The sequence below is a fragment of the Ovis aries genome, chromosome X (genome assembly GCF_016772045.2).
Source record: "Ovis aries strain OAR_USU_Benz2616 breed Rambouillet chromosome X, ARS-UI_Ramb_v3.0, whole genome shotgun sequence".
NCBI classification, from domain to species: domain Eukaryota; kingdom Metazoa; phylum Chordata; class Mammalia; order Artiodactyla; family Bovidae; genus Ovis; species Ovis aries.
This window is the reverse complement of record NC_056080.1, coordinates 12,071,799-12,091,423: the sequence shown is the minus strand read 5'-3', so window position 1 is coordinate 12,091,423 and position 19,625 is coordinate 12,071,799. Positions and strand designations below refer to the sequence as shown.

General features: G+C 42.2%; 1 protein-coding gene across 4 annotated transcripts in view; it reads left to right on the top strand.

Annotated features, from left to right (window-relative positions):
* Nucleotides 1-3,124: 3,124 nt before the first annotated feature.
* The window catches only part of GPM6B (glycoprotein M6B), a 156,059-nt gene continuing 139,558 nt past the window's right edge, over nt 3,125-19,625 (top strand). For all 4 annotated transcript variants that reach the window (XM_027963259.3, XM_060408237.1, XM_060408238.1 and 1 more), the window contains exon 1: nt 3,125-3,288. In XM_027963259.3, the coding sequence (XP_027819060.1) occupies nt 3,285-3,288 (4 nt within the window). In that variant the 5' untranslated portion in view covers nt 3,125-3,284. The remainder of the gene's footprint in view (nt 3,289-19,625) is intronic.

Below are 19,625 nucleotides of genomic sequence, written 5' to 3'. Positions count from 1 at the left end.
GTTTCATAAGGCATACTGGGTGTCAATGTCACATTCCAGCTGAGAGGAGGGGAAAGCGCCGAGAAGCACATGATGTGCTGGAGAATCTGTCCGGGATGCCTGGAAGTGGTGGACGTCACTTCTGACCTCATTGGCTAGAACTCAACATGTAGTCCCACCTAACTGCTAAGAAGTCTGGGAAATGTGGTTCAGCTGTGTGGCCAGGTAGCCGAGAGATGTTTGGTCTACCATAGTGTATTTTCTCTCAGCTTTTCCCAGTACATATATATGTGTATGACTAGAGTTATATTGTACATTTAGCTTTTTATTCTGCTTTAAAAATAACAACAACAACAAAAAATCTCTGAGCACTTTCCCATCAAATTCTTTGCAAACATGGCTGTGTGTTATCTAGTCATATAGAGCAGGGTTTCTCAACCTCAGCACTAATTTTTTGGAAATCTGTATTGGAGTACAGTTGATTTACAATGCTGTGTTAGTTTCAGGTGTATAGGACAGTGATTCAGTTATACATACATCCACTCTTTTTTAGATTCTTTTCCCATAGAGGTCATTACAGATTATTGAGTAGCATTCCCCGTGCTGTACAGTAGGTTCTTATTGGTTATCTATTTTATACACAGTATTGTGTATATATCACTGTTTTCTGACATTTGGGGCTGGATCTTTCTTTCATGTGGTGAGGCCTGTCCTGAGCACTGTAGGATGTTAGCAGCCTCCCTGGCCTCCATCGACTAGATGCCAGTAGCACCTTCTCTCCAGCTGTGACAACTAAAACTGTCTGCACGTGTTGCCAGATGTCTCTTGGGGGACAAAGTCATCCACAGCTGAGAACCACGGGGCTAGATCAACAGTAATTTATGCAACCACGTCCCTTTTATCAAACAGTTGTTGCTTCCTTTATTGTTTTTATTGTTTGACGTGCTATTACATCTTGCTCTGTGCTAAATATCTTTTAACATTAATTTCGACTGAAACAGTCATGAGTTACTTAGGAGAGAGAGTCCCAGAAGCAGATTATTAGGCCAGAGGCTATGAATAGTTTTAAGTCTCTCGATACATCCTGCCAAATATCTTTCCAGAAAGGATCTACCAGTTTACTCTTCCACTGGCAACACAGTCTTGCTTTATTTTTAAAGGTTTTAGTTATATGAGAAAAATAGTTTATTATTTTAAAAGAGCATTTCTTAGACTAATAGTCAAATGCGCATATTAGCTATCTTGTACACCCTGTCAGTAGTAGCCTTGCTAATTTCCCAACTGCTGTTTTGTTTTTCTTAAGGGTTTTAGGGACAATTGCTTGTTGAAATCAGTCCATGACATTTCCAGAGTGAGCAAAAGTTTCTATTAAAATGTGGCTTTCCTTTGACGTTGTGTACACAATGGCTATAACTTGGTTTTTAATCACAGCATCCCATTGTGGCTGGCTCCAATATTTGGACAGCTGTTATTTCTTTTCTTTGGTTAAAAAAAAAATCCAAGACTTCTAGGGAATGACAGAAAGTGAACCAAAGGGTTTACTTTTCATCTCAGTGCATACAGCCTTAGAGTTCTTGCTTCCAGAGTGGCTGAATGAGGTCATATCTTGCCAAAATACTATTTCAGACTGTGTGCCCAAGTCCCATTTTGTTGTGTTCCTTGTCTCCTAGGAGCCTCCCAAGATGTAGGAATTAACCAGATCAAATGCTCTTCCCTAAATCAGGACTTAAACCAACTGCTTGTTGCCTTTATCCCTTTGCAGGGGATCCCAGTTATTGTCAACTGCAGTTGGATTCCTGCATGCACGTGCTTTCAGGACTGGTTGAAATGGATTACTTTCCTGTAACAGGACAAAAAGTTAAACCTATGAGCTCCCTGCCATTTTATTACTGCATGAAGATTGGTTAGGCATGACTGTTCCCATGGGACTGTGTAAATGAGCCCCCGTGATTTGCCTAGCACAAATCTCTGTCCTTTTGGGCAAAATATTATTAGGCTTTCTAGAGCTTTGCCTTGATAAAATCTTTCCTAATCCAATAAATTCAATAGATGAAATGTTTGTTTCCTCTACTCTTTCTCAGTCCTAAAGCCTCTTTCTTCAGGCTTAAATGTCCCTTAAGTGGACTATCTACTGTTACTGTTTATGTAACCCTCTGTTCAAGTAACACGATGTATTTTCAAAACAATGAAAAAACACAACATAAACTATCAGGGGGAAAGGTTAGGCTCAGAAATGTCTCACAAAGCATTAGCCAGGGGAAAACTGCAGGGATCTCAGAGCTTTGCTAATACCTTTGGAGACAGGAGAATTCTTCTCTTAAGGAGACAGAAGGAATTTAAGATCTGGACACTGTTAAACCATTAATTCCCTTACAAGCTCAAGCAGGAGGCCTGAGTACCGGGAAAGGCCGTGTCTGGGGAGGGTGGGCAAAGCCTTCTGGAGCCTTCCAGGGTGGGCTTCCAGGGATCGGGCGGCTTATGGAAACCCCCAAATAGGTCACCACTCAGATGGGAGAGTGCCATCTGTGCCCTTCTAAGTCATTTGTCTTCCACAAGTAAGTCAGTGTGGCAACCTTGGCCGCACATTGGAACCAGCTAGGGAGATTTTGAGGCATGGAGGCCTCGGTCCCACCCGCTGAGGCCCAGAAGAAATTGAGTTTCAAAAGCTCGCCAGGTGATTCTAATGTGCAATCAGGGTGGAGACCCACGGAACGAACTAGCTCCCGCCGCCCCCACGTGAGCCAAAGGTTCCAGGACTCTGGGCTGGGGCGAGGCCGCCAAACACTGGGGCCTCGAGTAGCCTCTCGGGCCTCAGTTTCTTTATCTGCACAATGGGTGACGGCTAGGACTGCAGAGGCCCCTCCGGCTGGAAGAGTTCTCTTCTGGGACGCAGATCTGCGCCTCCGAGATCCTCTAAGCCCGCTTCCCTCGGTCCCCATTCCCCCCGCTGGCTTTTCCGGTTTCCTCGCCCCTCGGAGCTCGCCCTGGGGGTCCCAGAGGAAGCTGCGCGCTTCGCCGCCACCCCGGCGCGCGCGCTGCCCGGTTGGGGCCCCGGCTGCGGGCGCACAAAGCCCCCGGCGCTGACGTCAGGGGCCCCTCTCGGCGCGGCCGGCCCCCAGTGCAGGCGGAGCCGCGCCGCGCTCCCACCCCGGCCTGGAGTGATCACCAGCCGCCAGCCCCGCAGCCCAACGCCGCCCGCCCGCCCGCGCACGTGCCCGCCGGACCTGCAAACTTGTGCCGCCGGCTGTGTCCGTCCCCCGGGAGCCCGAGCGCCCGCAGCCCGCGCCTCCCGCCCGTCTCCAGCCATGGGTAAGCCGACGCGCTGGCCCCTCGCCCCGGCCACAGCCTCGCGCCCCCTGCCCCGCTCAGGTGGGGCCTCCTGGGGGCACCTCCCCGACCCGGGCCAGTTTTGGGGAGGCTGGAGGTGGGAGGGGCGCGGCGCAGGTGTCCCGAACGCCCAGGTGCGCGTCCCCGCCCCATCCCGGGGGCGTCCCCACTCCGGCTGCGGCCCCCGCCCCGGGCGTGCGACTCGCCGGAGGGGACGGGCGGGACCCCCCAGAGGGGAGCCGAGGGGGCGGACGGAGCGTCCTGGGCTGCGGGCTCCTGCTGTAATTTTCAGGGGGTGAGAGACAGTTGCTCCTGGTCCTTTCCCCGGGACGCTCTCCAGTCGCCCGAGCTCCCGGCTGCGAGTCTGATTCGGTCCCACCCTGCCGGAGTCTTGTTCGCCTTAAGCCCACCTGAAATCAACGCCCAGTTCCCCAAGCCTGGGGTCTTCCGTGAGCTCGTTTGGGAACCGTGAGCCTTGAAACCAGGAAGGTGGAAGGGAAGAGGGACAGGACGGGACGGAGGGCGAGGCTCTTTGTCCCCCATTTCCACTATCAGAAGGCGAACCTGGGGCGCAGGTGGAGCCGATGTGCCCCGCGGGGTCCGAGGCAGTTGGGGAATCGACTAGTCGGGGTGAAAAAAAGCCAAGCTCTGGAGATTACAAAATCTCGCACCTGGCCCGGGGTGGAGAGCAGGAGGCTGTTGTGTGTTGTGTCTGTCACCTCCTGACACCTCCGAAATCCTGCAACATGTTTTACACAGGGACGCTGTATCTCTCGGAAAACTCGTTAAAGAGTGCGGTGGAAATCAACCTCGTTCCGCTGCACCCTCGAAAAATGTGCCTGGGAAAGGGTTTCCCCTGCCTGCTCTGTTATCCTTCTCTCGTGGCTGACAGGCTCCAGCCGCAAAAGCCACAAAGACTGTCACAGGAGCCCCTCGGAATCCGCATTCCGATGAGGGAGTCAGTGAATTTAACCATTGCGGCCCCTGGGGAGAGCTTGGGCATTCCCTACCGGGCCCCAGCCCCGGCCCCCGGCCCCATCCGGCAGTCCCTGTGCTGTTGGTGGCATGGGTGGTAATTTTGTACCGAGCAAACGTTTGGTGAGGGTTTGTAAGGAGGGCACATGATTTTGCGTTTAAAAGGAAGCTCAAAGAATTTTAGAATTAAATCTTTTTTTTTTTCCTTTTTCTTTTTTTGGTTTGTTTATAAATTTACTAGGTGATCAAAATCTGAAAGGAAATAAGGCCCGTGAATCCACCAGGACAATTTCTTGCCAAAAAGTTAGGGGTGAGCTAGGATAAGATCCTTCTACAAAAGGGCAGAATTGCATGAACTGTATCTCACGTTCCTACTTGTTGTTCAGTTGCTCAGTCGTGTCCAGCTCTTTGTGACCCCATGGATTGCAGCACACCAGGCGTCCCTATCCCAATTCACCATCTGCCAGAGTTGGCTCAAACTCATGTTCACTGAGTGGGTGATGCTATCCACCCATCTCATCTTCTGTCCTCCCCTTCTCCTCCTGCCCTCAATGTTTCCCAACATCAAAGGTTCCTGCTCATCATGTCCTGTGACTGTCAATATTTCAGTGATGCTTGGCTCAAAGACGTTGAAGTTGCACAAAGTGCCAGCTTGAGGAAGGCATTAACTAATTTTCCTGAAATAAAGTTTTTTCTTTTTCTTTTTCTTTTTTTTTTTGATCCTAGGCATTCGGATTTGTTCCTGTTAGAAATTGAGCATCGAATTACCACTTGGGGACCTTCTTGGGAATGGCTTTCACAATGCCCAGGGCCTAATTGGGGGCGGGCTTTATTTTTAGGTAGGTGTGGAAGTTCCCCGAGATTCTCATGAAGCAAATGCCCAAACCAGAGGCCTGTTCTCAAGGAAGTACTTTGTGTCTTGGACAATTGTTGCTTCTACACTTCAATTGCCAATTTATGTTAATTTGTGCATACCTCACTGGTTCTGGCAGTTTCCTTGGTTTTAGTTTTTAGCTTTTACATTAAAAAAGAAAAAAAAAAAAAAGTTCCCCTCAGGCCTGAAAGGAAACATACTGATTTCCTTTGGTAAATTCTTAGTAAATACACCACAAGGCCGTGAACTGGTTTTATTTTTCCAGATGTATTTAATTACTGAACGTACCCCAATGAATGTTTTAATTGAAGTGATTTAATGCTGGTAAAACTCTGACCACTTGTCCATTGGCTGGAACTTTGATTCTTATATAAGTCATTTCCTTAATGTGGTATCAGTTCATTTACTGGTAAACTGGGTGAGGTTTGTGGAAATAAAAGTTCCTCTGGACTCAAATTTTAAGGTATTCAGAATCTTTACATTGACAAAATAATGAGCAATGTGCGTACAGCTTTATCTTTCAATGCATCTTAAAAGAAAGCATGCTTTTCAAAAATTGTTGAGCCAATTGACTTTTTTAATGGCTTTGTTGATAGAATTCACATACCATGTAATGCACACATTTAAGTGCACAAAATCAGTGAGTTTTAGTATATTCAAAGTTGTACAAACACCACCACTAGCTAACATTGTCATCACCCCAAAAAGAAACCCTGTACCCATTAAAAATACCTCCCCAGGCTCCTAGCAAACACTGATCTACTTTCTGTCTCTCTAGATTTGCCTATTCTGAACATTTCATGTAAATGCATTGAGCCCATTGATGTTTGACGTGTGTTTGACTGTTCAGTACCTTGGATTCTTTTGCACAATGGGAAGATGTCATGATGTACTGTTTGTATGTAGTACACCACCTAAATGAGGCAACTGGAATTATTTCACTGGCTGAAGAGTTCCACATTTGGCCATTGTGCATGTGTATACTCTCTCTCTTTCTTTTACTCTCATCTCATTCTCTCATTCAGTGTAACTCTGGTTTTCTCTGATAGCAACTCAGGTTGCCTAATAGAATTTCGAACCTGTTACTTTCTTTATAGACGCTAAGACATGGCAACTAAATGGATTCCCTGCAATAATCTCTTACAAGGCTTTTGTGGACTATCCACCCAGAGTGAATATGGATCATGTATCCAGAGAGAGGGCTTCCCAGGTGGTGCTAGTGATACAGAATCTGCCTGCAATGCAGGAGACGTGGGTTCTATCCCTGTGTTGGGAAGATCCCTGGGGGGAGAAAATGGCAACTCACTCCAGTATTCTTGCCTGGAGGATCCCATGGACTGAGGAGACTGGTGGGTTACAGTCCATGGGGTTGCAAAGAGTCAGACACAACTGAAGTGACTTATCATGCACACATCCGAGAAGTGCCAGTTTTGTTTCATTAGTTGCTTGTAATTTTAAATGAAAATTATATGTGAAATGATCAGATATAGCAAAACAATGAAGTAGTTGTTTAGATCTGTTTTTTGTGATAAGTTTTTATGAGGATTATGAATTTAAACAGTCAATCATTTCACTAAACAGCATTAAAAACACGAGTTGAGAGCTGATCTTTAATGTGCACGCAGGTCATCTGGTGATCTTGTTCAAAATGCTGATTATGATTCTCTGGGTCTGGGTGGGGTCTGAGTTTCTGCATTTCTAGCAAGCTCTTGGTGGTACTGGAGCTGGTAGTCCCCAAGGCCAGCAAATAGAGAAAGCAGAGCAAGTCTGAGGCCGGGATGCCTGCCTCAGGAATTCCACGAACTTGCCATGTGAGCTTGGGTAAATCATTTTCATTTCTTAAGTTCAGTTTACTATACAGTGAAAGGATTTGATAAAATCATTTCTTCGGGCCCTTACAGATCTAAAAGGATATACTTTCTTGTTTTTCTGTTTTTAAAACTTCTTGTTTTATGTTGGAGTATAGCCAATTAGGGCTTCCCTGGTGGCTCAGAGGTTAAAGCATCTGCCTGCAATGCGGGAGACCTGGGTTTGATCCCTGGGTCAGGAAGATCCCCTGGAGAAGGAAATGGCAACACACTCCAGTATTCTTGCCTGGGAAATCCCATGGACAGGGGAGCCTGGTGGCCTACAGTCCACAGGGTCTCAAAGAGTCTGACACGCCTGAGTGACTTCACTTTCACTTTCATAGCCAATTAACAATATTGTGATTGTTTCAGGTGGACAGCAAAGGGGCTCAGGTATACACATACATGTATCCATTCTCCCCAAAACTGCCCTCTCAAAGGATGTAAGTTAGAAAAAAGAAATAAGAGGGTCACGTTAGGCTTGACAAACGTGACAGAACAGCTTCCTAATTGTTTAAACACCACGTGTTTTCTTGAAGCCGGCATCACAGGCATCATTGGTCGTTGCATTGAATGCTGGGATCTTGATGTGCCCACCAACAGGACACCCAGCCATCCCCGAAGACACTAGTAGGAAGCCATAGTGTTCACCCACTTGAGGGCTTCCAGCTTTAGCTTCTCCTGCCCTCTTGTCTTTAGAGCTGGCCTTGTCAGAGAGCCTCTCTTGATTCTACATGCAGGGCCCAGGCCACCTTCAGAGGCCAGAGTCAGAAGGAAGCATGGATGCCAAGGACCCACACATGTAACATTTGCTTCTGGCAGTTTGCTCAGGAATTCAGATGCAGCTGGAGATGAAGAATGCTAACCTGAAGATCAGCTGGGCAGGAAATAGTCCCAGGATGGTTCGCCTCCCTCTGTCTGAGTCTAAAGACCTAGGAACAGCCCACCCTCCGGTCTGGGAGAGAGTGCCCTTCAAGTCTTGGGGAAATTTTGCATAAAACTCTAGTCCAATAGCACAGAGTGCTGTTTGTGACAAACAGGAAGTAATTAATTATTGAGTATCTTTTTGCTGTAGCAGAACCTCTAGCCCAAACCACTTGACCCTTCCAAGGGGTTCTTAGAGGACATCCTTATTGGCTGCATCCGGGGTCAAGTAGTTGATGGTTTATTGAAAATGCCAAAGGGGTGAATCACTGTCAGTAACCATCTTACACATTTTGTTTAACTTTAAACATGAATTCACCAGTATTTTGTTGTAAAGTCAAGGTCTTTGAGTGTGAACCCTGATTGAAATTCTTGAAGACGTCCATGTATATAAATCACAGCCAGAATTCAGTGGCTTTTGATTTCCAGTTTGATCCTTTTAAAGTAGAGTGAGAACCAATCTGTGTGCAGATTCCTTGTAAATCAACAATCCCACTCCTCTTAAACCTTTAAAATTTTCTAGCCCCTACTTACTCTGGCAACTGTTTTTCGAAGTGACTCATCTCTTAAGACTTTCCAAAGCCAATCAACTTGGTTTTCAAAGAAATAAAAACTATTTTTGGAACTCATTTTATTAGCTTGTGTAACACCTAATTAAATGTCATAATTCTAGTAACAAGTACAGCTGGCATAAACAGACTTGAGAATATAACAGACTTCTGAGGTACACAATTCAACTGGTGGGAGAAGCAGTATATACATAGATGTCTTGGAGAATAGCCTAGAAACCAAGTTCTGTGGGCAATGCCCAGTATTATTTACAAAAAGAATAGAGGATCCACTAGGTGAACATTGGTAAGAGGGCTCCTACTATATCTTTAAGCCAATATTATCCATTTAACATTTTAACATGATTTTTCTGGTTCCCATTAGCTGACTTGTTAGTGTTTATGTCTTTTCTGTTCAAATGTCAAATTTTTCTAGAACAAAGATTGCTTTACTCATTGTTTTATCCCAATGTTCATTCAAATAATTGACATAGGTACTCCACAAGTATTTGTTAAAAGGATAAGGGTTTTATCATATAAAATCGATTTTATTAAGGCCTGTCTGCATTATCAGAGTATAGACTTCAAGGCATATAAAATTATATTAATATATGACAAACTGATAAAGTAGAACAAATTAACTAGGGCAAATGACATTAATTATTATTCTTTAATAACATTAATACATTGAGCACAGATTTGCCCAGAATAACAGAATTTCAGAGCTTGAAGCTACTTTTGAAGTAAATTCATTGCTATAGGCATATACAGACACAAAAACAATTTGAAGAACAATGTTCTTTAAACATTAAAAGTAATGTTTCATTACTTTTTTTTTGCCTTTAGCCTTTTCTTTTGATGTTATAAAATATTTTCCTCTCTGGTGAAAAGTACTTCCTTCTTGTCAGATTTTTGAAGTGTACAAAATTTTTGGAGTGAAAGTTTGTTTCAGTGTAATTCATTATTGCCCTGAGGATTAAAAGGTAACAATGGTCTTGAGCTTCCACTCTCCACTTGTGTAACTGGGTTAATGAATACCTACTGCTGTGCCATGCAACAGGCATGTGCCCATTTCTAAGTGTTTGAATTCCGGTTACATGGCCTTCACCGTGAAGGCTTTCAGGGAATATAAGACAGCTGCTCATGCAACAAGCGTTCACAGAGTCCTGTTCAGATGAGCCAGGTACTGTGCTAAATCTTGAAGCAAAAATAAACAAGACCCAGTGCTGTCCTCAGATCACCACAGTTATTTCAGAGATGCAGATAAATAGTTATAATAGAAGTACAAGATCCTGTTGAATAATTTCCTCTGTCTCAGGGAGAAAAAAGGGTGGAGTGATATTTCTTAAGGGCATTTCCTGGGGAGGAGGTTTTCCTTGATCTGAGTCTTGAAGGATGAGCAGGATGACAGGAATCAGTGACGGCGGGGGGCGGGGACATCTTGTACATAAAGTGTACATAAAGTAACCTGTTTTAAGTGATTACACATGGACACACATAGCTGAATCTTGCAAGAATATTTTTGATCTTGTCTATTGCCTCCTCTCTTTCTAAAGATAAACAGAGAAGGAAGGAAGTGTGAGCCTTTTGGGGGAAGGAAAGGGTCTCTTTGGTGTGACTCCAGAGGGGTTAGGCATCAAAATGAAACCCAGTTCTTATCTATTTATACATTTGATTATTTTGAAAGTGTCATTATTTCTTCCTTACATATTTGAAAGAATTCACCAGTGAAGCTATTTGGGTCTTGAGTTCTCCTTGTGAAAATGTTTTAAATTATGAATTATGTTTCTTTAACAGAGAGAGTACTATGCAGATTTCCTGTTTCTCTTTGTTTCAGGTTTGATAAGCTGTGTTTTTCAAGGACTTTTTTGTCTTATCTAAGTTATTAACATTATTGACATAAAGTCATTCATACTGTTTTTGTATTATCTATCTAATCCTGTTGTCTATAAGATCTGTAGTGATGTTCCTGCATTCATTCCTAGTAATGTAGGTAATTTAAGTATATCTGTTTATTTTTCTTGATCAATCTTGGGCATTTATTTTAAAATTTATTTTAGTAGGTTGATGCTTACATCTGATAACTACATCTGATAGATAAGCTGATCACTTAATTAAAAAGGAGTACATTTTCTAGTGATCAGAAAATAGAATTTTAATGTCTAGAGGTAGAAGTTGCTTCCCTGATGGCTCAGACGGTAAAGAATCTGCCTGCAATGAGGAAGAATCAAACCTGGGTTGGAAAGATCCCTGGGAGGAGGGCATGGCAACCCGCTCCAGTATTCTTGCCTGGAGAATCCCATGGACAGAGGAGCCTGGTGGTCTACAGCCTATTGGATCGAGAAGAGTCAGACACAGCTCAGCAGCTAAGCACAGCACAGAAGTTGCTTACTTGGTTAGAATCTGCCAAAGGAAAAAGTATTAAACCAGATCTTTTGAATTTTACTCGTAATGGCTCTATAACTTGGGTATTTGAACTTGGTTTGCCAAGATCTGTTGTAAATGATCTTGCGTTAGAGTTATTGCTTAGTATCTGCTTGTGTATTCATTTTCTGTAGGACTGTTGAATTCTGCTTTCCTCTTCAGAGCAACTGGAGACAGACACTGAAACAAAAGAACTCTTTCCTTCCCTTTCAAGTGTACTTTTAGGTCAGGGTTTCTCAGGCTCAGCACTTTTTGACATTTGGGGCTGGATGATTCTTTGTTGTGTGGAGACCATTCTGTGCACTGTGGGTTGTTTAGCAGCAACCCTGGCTTCTACATGCCAATAACATTACCCTACTTGTGACAACCAAAAATGTCTCCAGAAATTGCCAAGTAAGAACTATTGGGAGACAAAGTAATCCCATGTTGAGAACCACTGCTTTTGAGTAAGAGGGATTGAAAGCCTTTTGTGTTTCCCAATATTATAAAATCTGAATAATGGCATGATTGGAGACTTGGTTGAGCACACCTACAGGATCGCAAAATCTCTGGTTAAAACTGTTATCCTTCCAAAAGGGATACTTGACTTTTCTAGCTAAAGAAAGTTTTAAACCTTTTTTCAGCGTCATCAGAGAACCTGGAGATACAGTGGGGAGCGTTGCACACCATGTAATTCACTCTTCGTTTCGAGCAAAATGGTACCTAAACCATCTTAACAGTGAGAGCAAACCCCGAGTGTCTGGCTTTCCTTGGTAAATTGTTCTGATCTTCAGGATGCTTTATTTCTGAAAGAACTGAATCTATATGAAGTTCATTCTGCTTACCAAAGTTGTTTTCATCGTCCTTTGTTCTCTTTATTAAGTAGAGAGACCTCAAGGATCTAGTCCCATTTCTTAACATCCTTAATTACCTTGATGGCCTTTCCAAATTTAGAATTCATCCCCTTAGCTGTAATCAAATATACCCAGATTAAGCCTTAAAGGCAACCTCCTACACACTCTGTTTCATCCTTAGGGTCTGTAGTAATGACTTCATTACATTTTCCCTGTGGGTTTGAGAAATGTAGAAGTTGTAAAAGAGGGACTGATTCTCCCTTCCTGCTCACAGAGATCCTTTTTGAACAGCCATTGGTCTCCCTGCCCACTCCTCATCCTTCACTTCCTCCCTCCGATGGAGAGCTTAAATTGGTGTTCTCCAAGAGATCTGAGCACACTTGCAAAATAGTTCCAGTATAAAAAGAGCAGGAGCCTTGGAAGTGAAAGTCAGAAGGAGCCTGTAAAATCTGCCATTTTGTGTGTGTATCAGGTCACCCTTTTAGGACTGCAGTGTTTCACGACTCACTGAAAAGATTGTTTAAATGGAGGATTTTCAAGTGGCAGCTTCAATTCAGGCATCTGTTCCTTCGCACAAGGAGCAAAGAATGGAGATGTAATTAACAAAGAAATTCACACCCTTAGGATAACCTTATTTGATGCAGCCCTCTATTTTGTATTTTCCTTTTAGTTTTCTCCTGTGGCATATTCTGACAATAACCATGATTAAGTAAAGCAGAATTCAGAACATTAAAGAGATGAATTTTTATTCCACAAATTACTGTCATGTTGCAAAGCCACTGTCCTGGATTACCAAAAACTGTTTTGAACTCTATTATATAATGATAGTTTGTCACAGGTATTTTTAGATGTTTTGTGAGAGGTACAAATATTATACAATCACTTTAAAATTTGATATTGAAGTATAACGTACACGTAGAAAGTGGGCAGATGTTAAGCCTACAGCTCGATAAATTTTTGCAAACTTAACCAGTATATAGATTAAGAAGCAGAAAATTACCAGCCGCTCAGAAATCCCCTGCAAGCTCCCTTTTAGGCAGCCCTGACCAAGGGTAATCATTCCTAATTTCTGCCAACATAGTTTGGCCAGTTTGTGCACTTTATATAAATGGAATCATAGAGGATGAACTCTTAGGTCTGGAAGCTTTTGATCAACATGAATAACATTATGTTAAAACTCCGTAATATTTTCTGTCTGGAAATAGACCTGCTTCTAAATCATTATGGTTAAAAGCATTTATTAAATGCCTTCATGTGTAGAGCTATGCTAAGGAGTGCATCAGCCACTGGTTCCTACCCTCTGTTTTAAGTAGGAAACATTGACATAGCAGGTGTATGAAGGACTTTGAAAATAATTGGTGGGAGGTGAGATGGGTAACTGAAAAACATGCATACAGTGGAAGGGATTATAAAGATAAGGTAACCCCACTATCCACCTTGGAAATGGAAAGATAGGTCAGGAGGATTTGAGAATAAAGAGGGAGTTGTTGATGCTGTGTATTCAGGATATAATCAGTAAGAATGTTTTCTGGCTTCAGGGTATAAGGATGTAACAGATGTTAAGACCTCCTCCCAATTAGTTGCCTGAAGAAGATAGAATTTTAGGAATTGTTTCAATTAACAGTAGTTAGAGAACTGATGGCCAAATGGGTGTTCCAAGCAATATGCAGGTTTAGAAAAAAGTTTGAAGGCCTGGGATGATTTCTGGTTATCTTCCTGAAAATTCTTAGATGTAAAACGGTTTTTGCTAAATTAACTTTTCTTCTTGCGGTGTTGGGGCTTAGACAGTAAGCTGCCTTCATTCCTTCAATGAGGTATTTTGTCATCTGGCTGACTGAAGTGATGGTATAGTTGTTACCAAACCAAACTTGGATCCCTTTGCTTGTGTGCAGTAAAGCCAATCTATTGATACCAAGTTGTGGTGAAGGAAAAGTGCAGCATTTATTGCTGGTGACAAGAAAGGAATCTGGGTCACTGGTGCTCACAAGACCCAAAGTCCCCAATGGCTTTTAGTAAGGCATTTTCAGAGGCCAGGTGAGGGAGGGGCATCCCACGGTGTGTGATCAGCTTGTGCTCAGTTCTCAGATTAGTTCTCAGATTAGTGAGGTAACAGGGCGGTGTCACAGGAGTTAATATTATCAGTCCTTAGGCTCCAGGAGGAGCCTGTAAGACAGCTTAGGAAATATGCATCAGATACAGTGATCTAAGTACCTCAGAGAGGAGCTAAAGCAGAGAATATGGGGAAAGGGGTCTGTCCAGGTAATGCCCCATGGGGTCCTCCTGGGTCTCATAGTCTGCAGAATGAATGCTTTGTCATCACATGGAGCTGCCTTTCAACTGTATAGTGTCACCGCTGTCCCCCAAGTCATGGTATCAATTTATACTGTCACCAGGAGCATTGGAACATTCTCGTTTCTCCAAATCTTCTCCAGCATTTGGTGTTCTGTTTTAAATTTTTTTCAAGAATCTCATATGTATGAAGTATTTCATTGTTTTTTTTTTAATATTGAATTTCCCTAGAAAGGTTGAAACTTTGGGGTAGGTTATTGGCCATTTGGCTTTTCTCTTTCATTTATATACTTATTTTGTTCTATTGATTTGTAGCAATTCTTTATGCATTCTGGATACTAACCCTTAATTAAATGTATTGTCAATATCATCATGCTTTTTTGTGGCTTATCTTTTAACTTTGAGCACATTTTGTGTTGTGCTGAACATTTTTTATTATAATAAAGCCCTAATTATGAGTCTTTTCCTTTATTCTTCTATGATTTGTGCCTTTTAGCCTTGTTCTAAAATTGTTCCTATCTCCAAGGTCATGCAGATGTTCTTCACTATTCTCTTTTAAAATGTGCTTTTCAAGGACCTATTGAAAAGCACAGGGAACTATAATATACTCAGTATTTTATAATAACCTGTAAGGGTAGAGAATCTGAAAAAGAGTACACACACACACACACACACACACACACACACATATAACTGAATCACTGAAACTAACACAACTTTGTAAATCAACTACACTTCAATTTAAAAAACAATTGTGTTTCATAAAAAGTATGGTTTTCAGTTTTCAGTCTTTATTAGAATTTTAGTTTTGGGGGTATAGTATGAAGTAGAAATCTATATTTTACATTTCCTATACAGAAACCACTACATTCTTAATATTTCCTCCTTTCCCCACTGATTTTTATATAATCTCATGCATTACATTTCTCTGCTGTACCTGTGCACACATCTCTGGCCTCGGTTTGGTTTTCTTGGTCTATTTTGCCATCCGTCTGCTAAGACTGCACTGTCATAATTAGTATATATTTAAAGTAAGCCGGGATATCTCCTAGATGTGTTCTCCTCTTATTCTTCTTTCAAAGTATCTGAGATGTACACTTCACTGTTTGCTGTTTTTGCAATCAGCCGTTAATGTTCCACCAACTTCCCTGTTAGGATTTTGAGTGGGATTACAGTGAGTTAATAGAAGAATTTCCACCATAGTCACTGTGTTCACTGTATTGCACCTTCCATTTATATCCATGGTGTATGTTTTCACACAATCAGATCTTCTCTTTCATTCCCCAATAATGTTTTTGCACACCTTTAAAAAACTAGTGAAGGTCCCTCATAGAGTAAGAAAGTAAATCTATTGGAGTCAAAACTAATTCCATGGATGTCATGGTTTCCTCCCACAGACCTGCAACGAATTGCAGCTGAATGTACAAAAAGTTCAGATTAATACACAGGCTGTAGGGAAAGCTGATTTTGAGTTACCACCTACCAGCCTGGTCATAAGAAGTGAAGTGAGGTATTCTTACTTCAACCAACCCTAGATATATTCTAATAAGAAAATATAACCCTCAGTCTGTTAAAAATATGGCCATATTTGCTGCATCATTACATTCAGGATGCAAACTCTCTGTGGAAAGAGAAAAAGAAAGGAAGCCAGTCTTCAGTCGGAGTGCACAGCCATGCAACCAGGGTAATCCTAGAGTGGTAGAAACCCGCCTCTTGTGTGGGAGTGTTACTTCCATGTTTGGCTGTGTCACTCATAAAAATGACCTTTTCTTGGCTGATTCAACATTACCTGGTTTCCCAAAGCGGTTTAATAGAAAACTTTACCTGGGGTGTTTTTATATACTGCTCACCCCGCTGAGAGGAGGCCAACGTCTGACTGGACTGTGAGCTTGATTTATTCTGGAAAGCGATCTGTTCAGCTGTCAAATGACATTATGTGTGTGGCTGTTACCCATCACTTCACAGAAATATTCTTAGTCCTCCACGTGGCCTCGGACTTTTATTTATTTATTTGATGGCAACAGAAATCACACATGTAACATCTCCTAGAACACATCTTTGGAAATGCAGTTTTTAATAGAGCACAATTACCCCCTCACTGTTGATGGTGATGCTGCTGCTGGCTAGAATGGAACTGGACTGCTGGACAATTTCCTGCTGTCCCAGGACACCATCCCTAACCCCCCGACATATGGACTTCCATATATTCAGATTTGAATAACCCGGAAAGGCCCGTCATCAGAATCCGTTCTTAAAATTCACTTTTTTTTTTTTTTGATTACATTTCTTTGTCTTGGAGTGGTCGCTCATTGTAGAAACTCATTTAAAATGGAAGTCTAATAGAAAACACACTTGTGCTTACGAAAAGGGAGAAGGGGTGAGGAAAGGATAAATTAGGAGTTTGGGATTAGCAGATACTAATTACTACATATAAAGTAAATAGTGAGCCCTACTGTATGGCACACAGAACTATATTTGGTATCCTGTAAGAAACCATAATGGAAAAGAATATTATAAAAAATAATGTGTATTTATGTATATAATTGAATCACCTTGCTGTACAGCAGAAATTAGCACAACATTGTAAGTCAACTATACTTCAAACAGTTATTTAAGAATTGAAGTCTAAGTTTAAATATGAAAGTTAAGTTCTTTTTACTTCTTACCATCATATTTTTGCCCTTGGAGATTTGAGCAAAAATGGTGGTATTTCTGCTTTGTGATTCAATTTCTGTTTTCCTCAGCCTAACACAACGATGAGTGAGATATCATTTAAAAGAAAAAGAAAACTGACCAAAATAGCTATGTCCCAGCATGGGTTATTGACTGAAAACTTCTGCTTGGTTGGAGGCTTAAGAGGTGGGACGAGCCACCTGGGCAGGCTCTTGGCCCATGTGCTCATTGGTGATGTTGGCAAAGTCAGGCGCTGCTTCTTTCCAGGACTCATGGGAAACGGTGGCTTCACAATTCTATCAGAAGTGACCATGAGTTCTTTTTTTTTTGAAGTAGAGTTTGTTGAACCACTGATTTTCCATTCAAATTGACTTTTAGCCCCTAGGGGACGGTTGGCAATGTCTGGAGACATTTTTGGTTGTTAGCTGGGGTGAGGGGGAAGGTGCTACTGGTATCCAGTGGGTAGAGGGCAGGACTGCTGCTAAATGTCCTATGAACCCAGAGCCCCCCTTCCCCAAACACAGTCTTATGGTTCTCACCTCAAGAGTGCCAAAGGCGGGAAACACTACTTAGACTAAACTTTGTGTGTGGGTGTTAATTTCTGCTATACAGCAAAGTGGTTCAGTTATGCAAAATATATAACCTTCTTGTTTTCTTTTCATTTATGGTTTATCACCCAATATTAAATATAGTTCCCTGTGCTATACAGTAGAACTGTTGTTTAGCCACCCTATATATATGTAATAGTCTGCATCTCCTCGTCCCAAACTCCCAGTCCTTCTCTCTCCCACCTGCCTCACCCTCTTGGCAACCACAGTCTGTTTTCTATGTTTGTGATTCTATTTTGTGGTTAAGTTCATTGTGCCTTGTTTTAGAGTCCACGTAGCTTATGGTATTTGTCTTTCTCTTTCTGACTTGCTTCAATCAGTACGATAACCTCTAATTGCATCCATCTTAGTGTAAATGGCATTATTTTGTTCTCTTTTATGGCTGAGTGAAAGTGAAGTTGCTCAGTTGTGTCCGACTCTTTGCAACCCCATAGACTAGTCTACCAGGCTACTCTTTCCATGGGATTTTCCAGGCAATAGTACTGGAGTGGATTGCCATTTCCTTCTCCAGGGGATCTTCCCAAACCAGGGCTTGAACCCCGGTCTCCCGCATTGCAGACAGATGCTATACCGTCTGAGACACCAGGGAAGTATATGCCTTTGTGTATATACACCACTGGAGAAGGCACTGGGGGAAGCCTGATGGTCTGCCGTCTATGGGGTCGCACAGAGTCGGACACGACTGAAGTGACTTAGCAGCAGCAGCAGCAGCAGCATATACACCACATCTTCTTTATTCATTGCATCTGTTGGACATTGAGGTTGTTTCCATGTCTTGACTATTGTGAATAGTGCTGCTGTGAACATAGGGATGCATGCACCTTTTTGAATTGTAGTTTTGTCCAGATATATGCCCAGGAATGGGATTGCTGGATCATGTGGTAGTTCCATTTGTACTTTTTTTTTTTGAGGCGCCTCCATACTGTTCTCCGTAGTGGCTGTACCAGTTTATATTCCCACCGATAGTGCAGGAGCGTTGCCTTTTCTCCACATGCTCTCTGGCATTTATTATTTGTAGACTTTGTGATGATGGCCGTTCTGACTTGTGTGAGGTGATAACCTCATTGTAGTTTTGATTTGCTTTTCTCTAATAGCTAGTGATGTTGGGCATATTTGCATGTGCCTTTTGGCCATCTGTATATCTTCTTTGGAGAAATGTCTTTAGGTCTTCTGCGCATTTTTCGATTGGCTTCTCTGTTTTGTTGCTGTTGTTATTGAGTTGTAGACTTAACTTTTGAACTCATGAAAGGCAGTCTTTGCCAACCTTTAAAACACAGAACCCGTGGTAAGGTTCAGAATTTGGCCTGAAATAGAGCAAGGGATTCTAGACACCAGATAAAGGGATCCAGGCATAGAAGAAGCTGCTGAGTTAAGAAGGTGCCTTTTTGAAGGGGAGCCTTCAGGACAAGCCTCTCTCTGATGCTGGCAAACCTAGTCCTGGTTGCCACTAGTTACTGGTGCCGATCTGAACCTACTTGTTGAATCCAGTTGCAATCCATTGAACTTTTACCTTGCACAAGACCTTCTTTATGATAAGAAAAAAATCAAACTATGATAGTGTATATGATCTAAAACCAAATCATAATCAGCTTCAGAAAATTCTTTTTGCCTGAGAAATTTCATTTATTATTTCGGCCTCTAGGAAAAATCGCCAATAGTCCTATAACAAAAGAAGAGAGCACAGAATATTGTAGTGAAGCAATTATTTTTTTATTCACCATTTAGTTTCAAGCAATAGGTTTAACCTTTTTATTTTCTCCTAAGAGCTGGTAATGGATAGTACAGTAGGTGGGTTAAGTATCATATTTTCTCCATTTTTTCCCCAACCTTGGTGAAGATACTAAGTTGAGGAATGTAAAACAGACAATATTTGTCCATTTGGGGGCATACAGTATGGTATTTTCATATAGTTCAGTCTAATCCAGCATAGTTGCCCAGCTAGCTAAAAAGAAGGTAGTGGCCTAAATATTCTTTCCCAAGGGCCTTTCCCAACCTGAAATTGCCATGAGAAAAAAGAAATGCCTATTCATTTTTTTCTCTGAAGCTTTGCAGATGTAATTGAAACCTCATTCTGATGTGTCTTCAATGGACTCTGACTTTAAACCTGGGGTTTTCCTAAACCTGGGGTTTCCCTCATAGATATTTAAAAACCTAAGAATGCTGCCCTTCAGCAGATTTTCTGGCAAAGCAAAGAATTGTCCCCCAGTTTATCTACTGCTAAACGTGGATTTGGGTGTTGTATTCTCTTTAGGTATGTGATACACCTGTCTGGATAATTGTTAAGCAGGAACTGTAGGAAGCTCTTAAGTTTGGTCTTTTTTCTC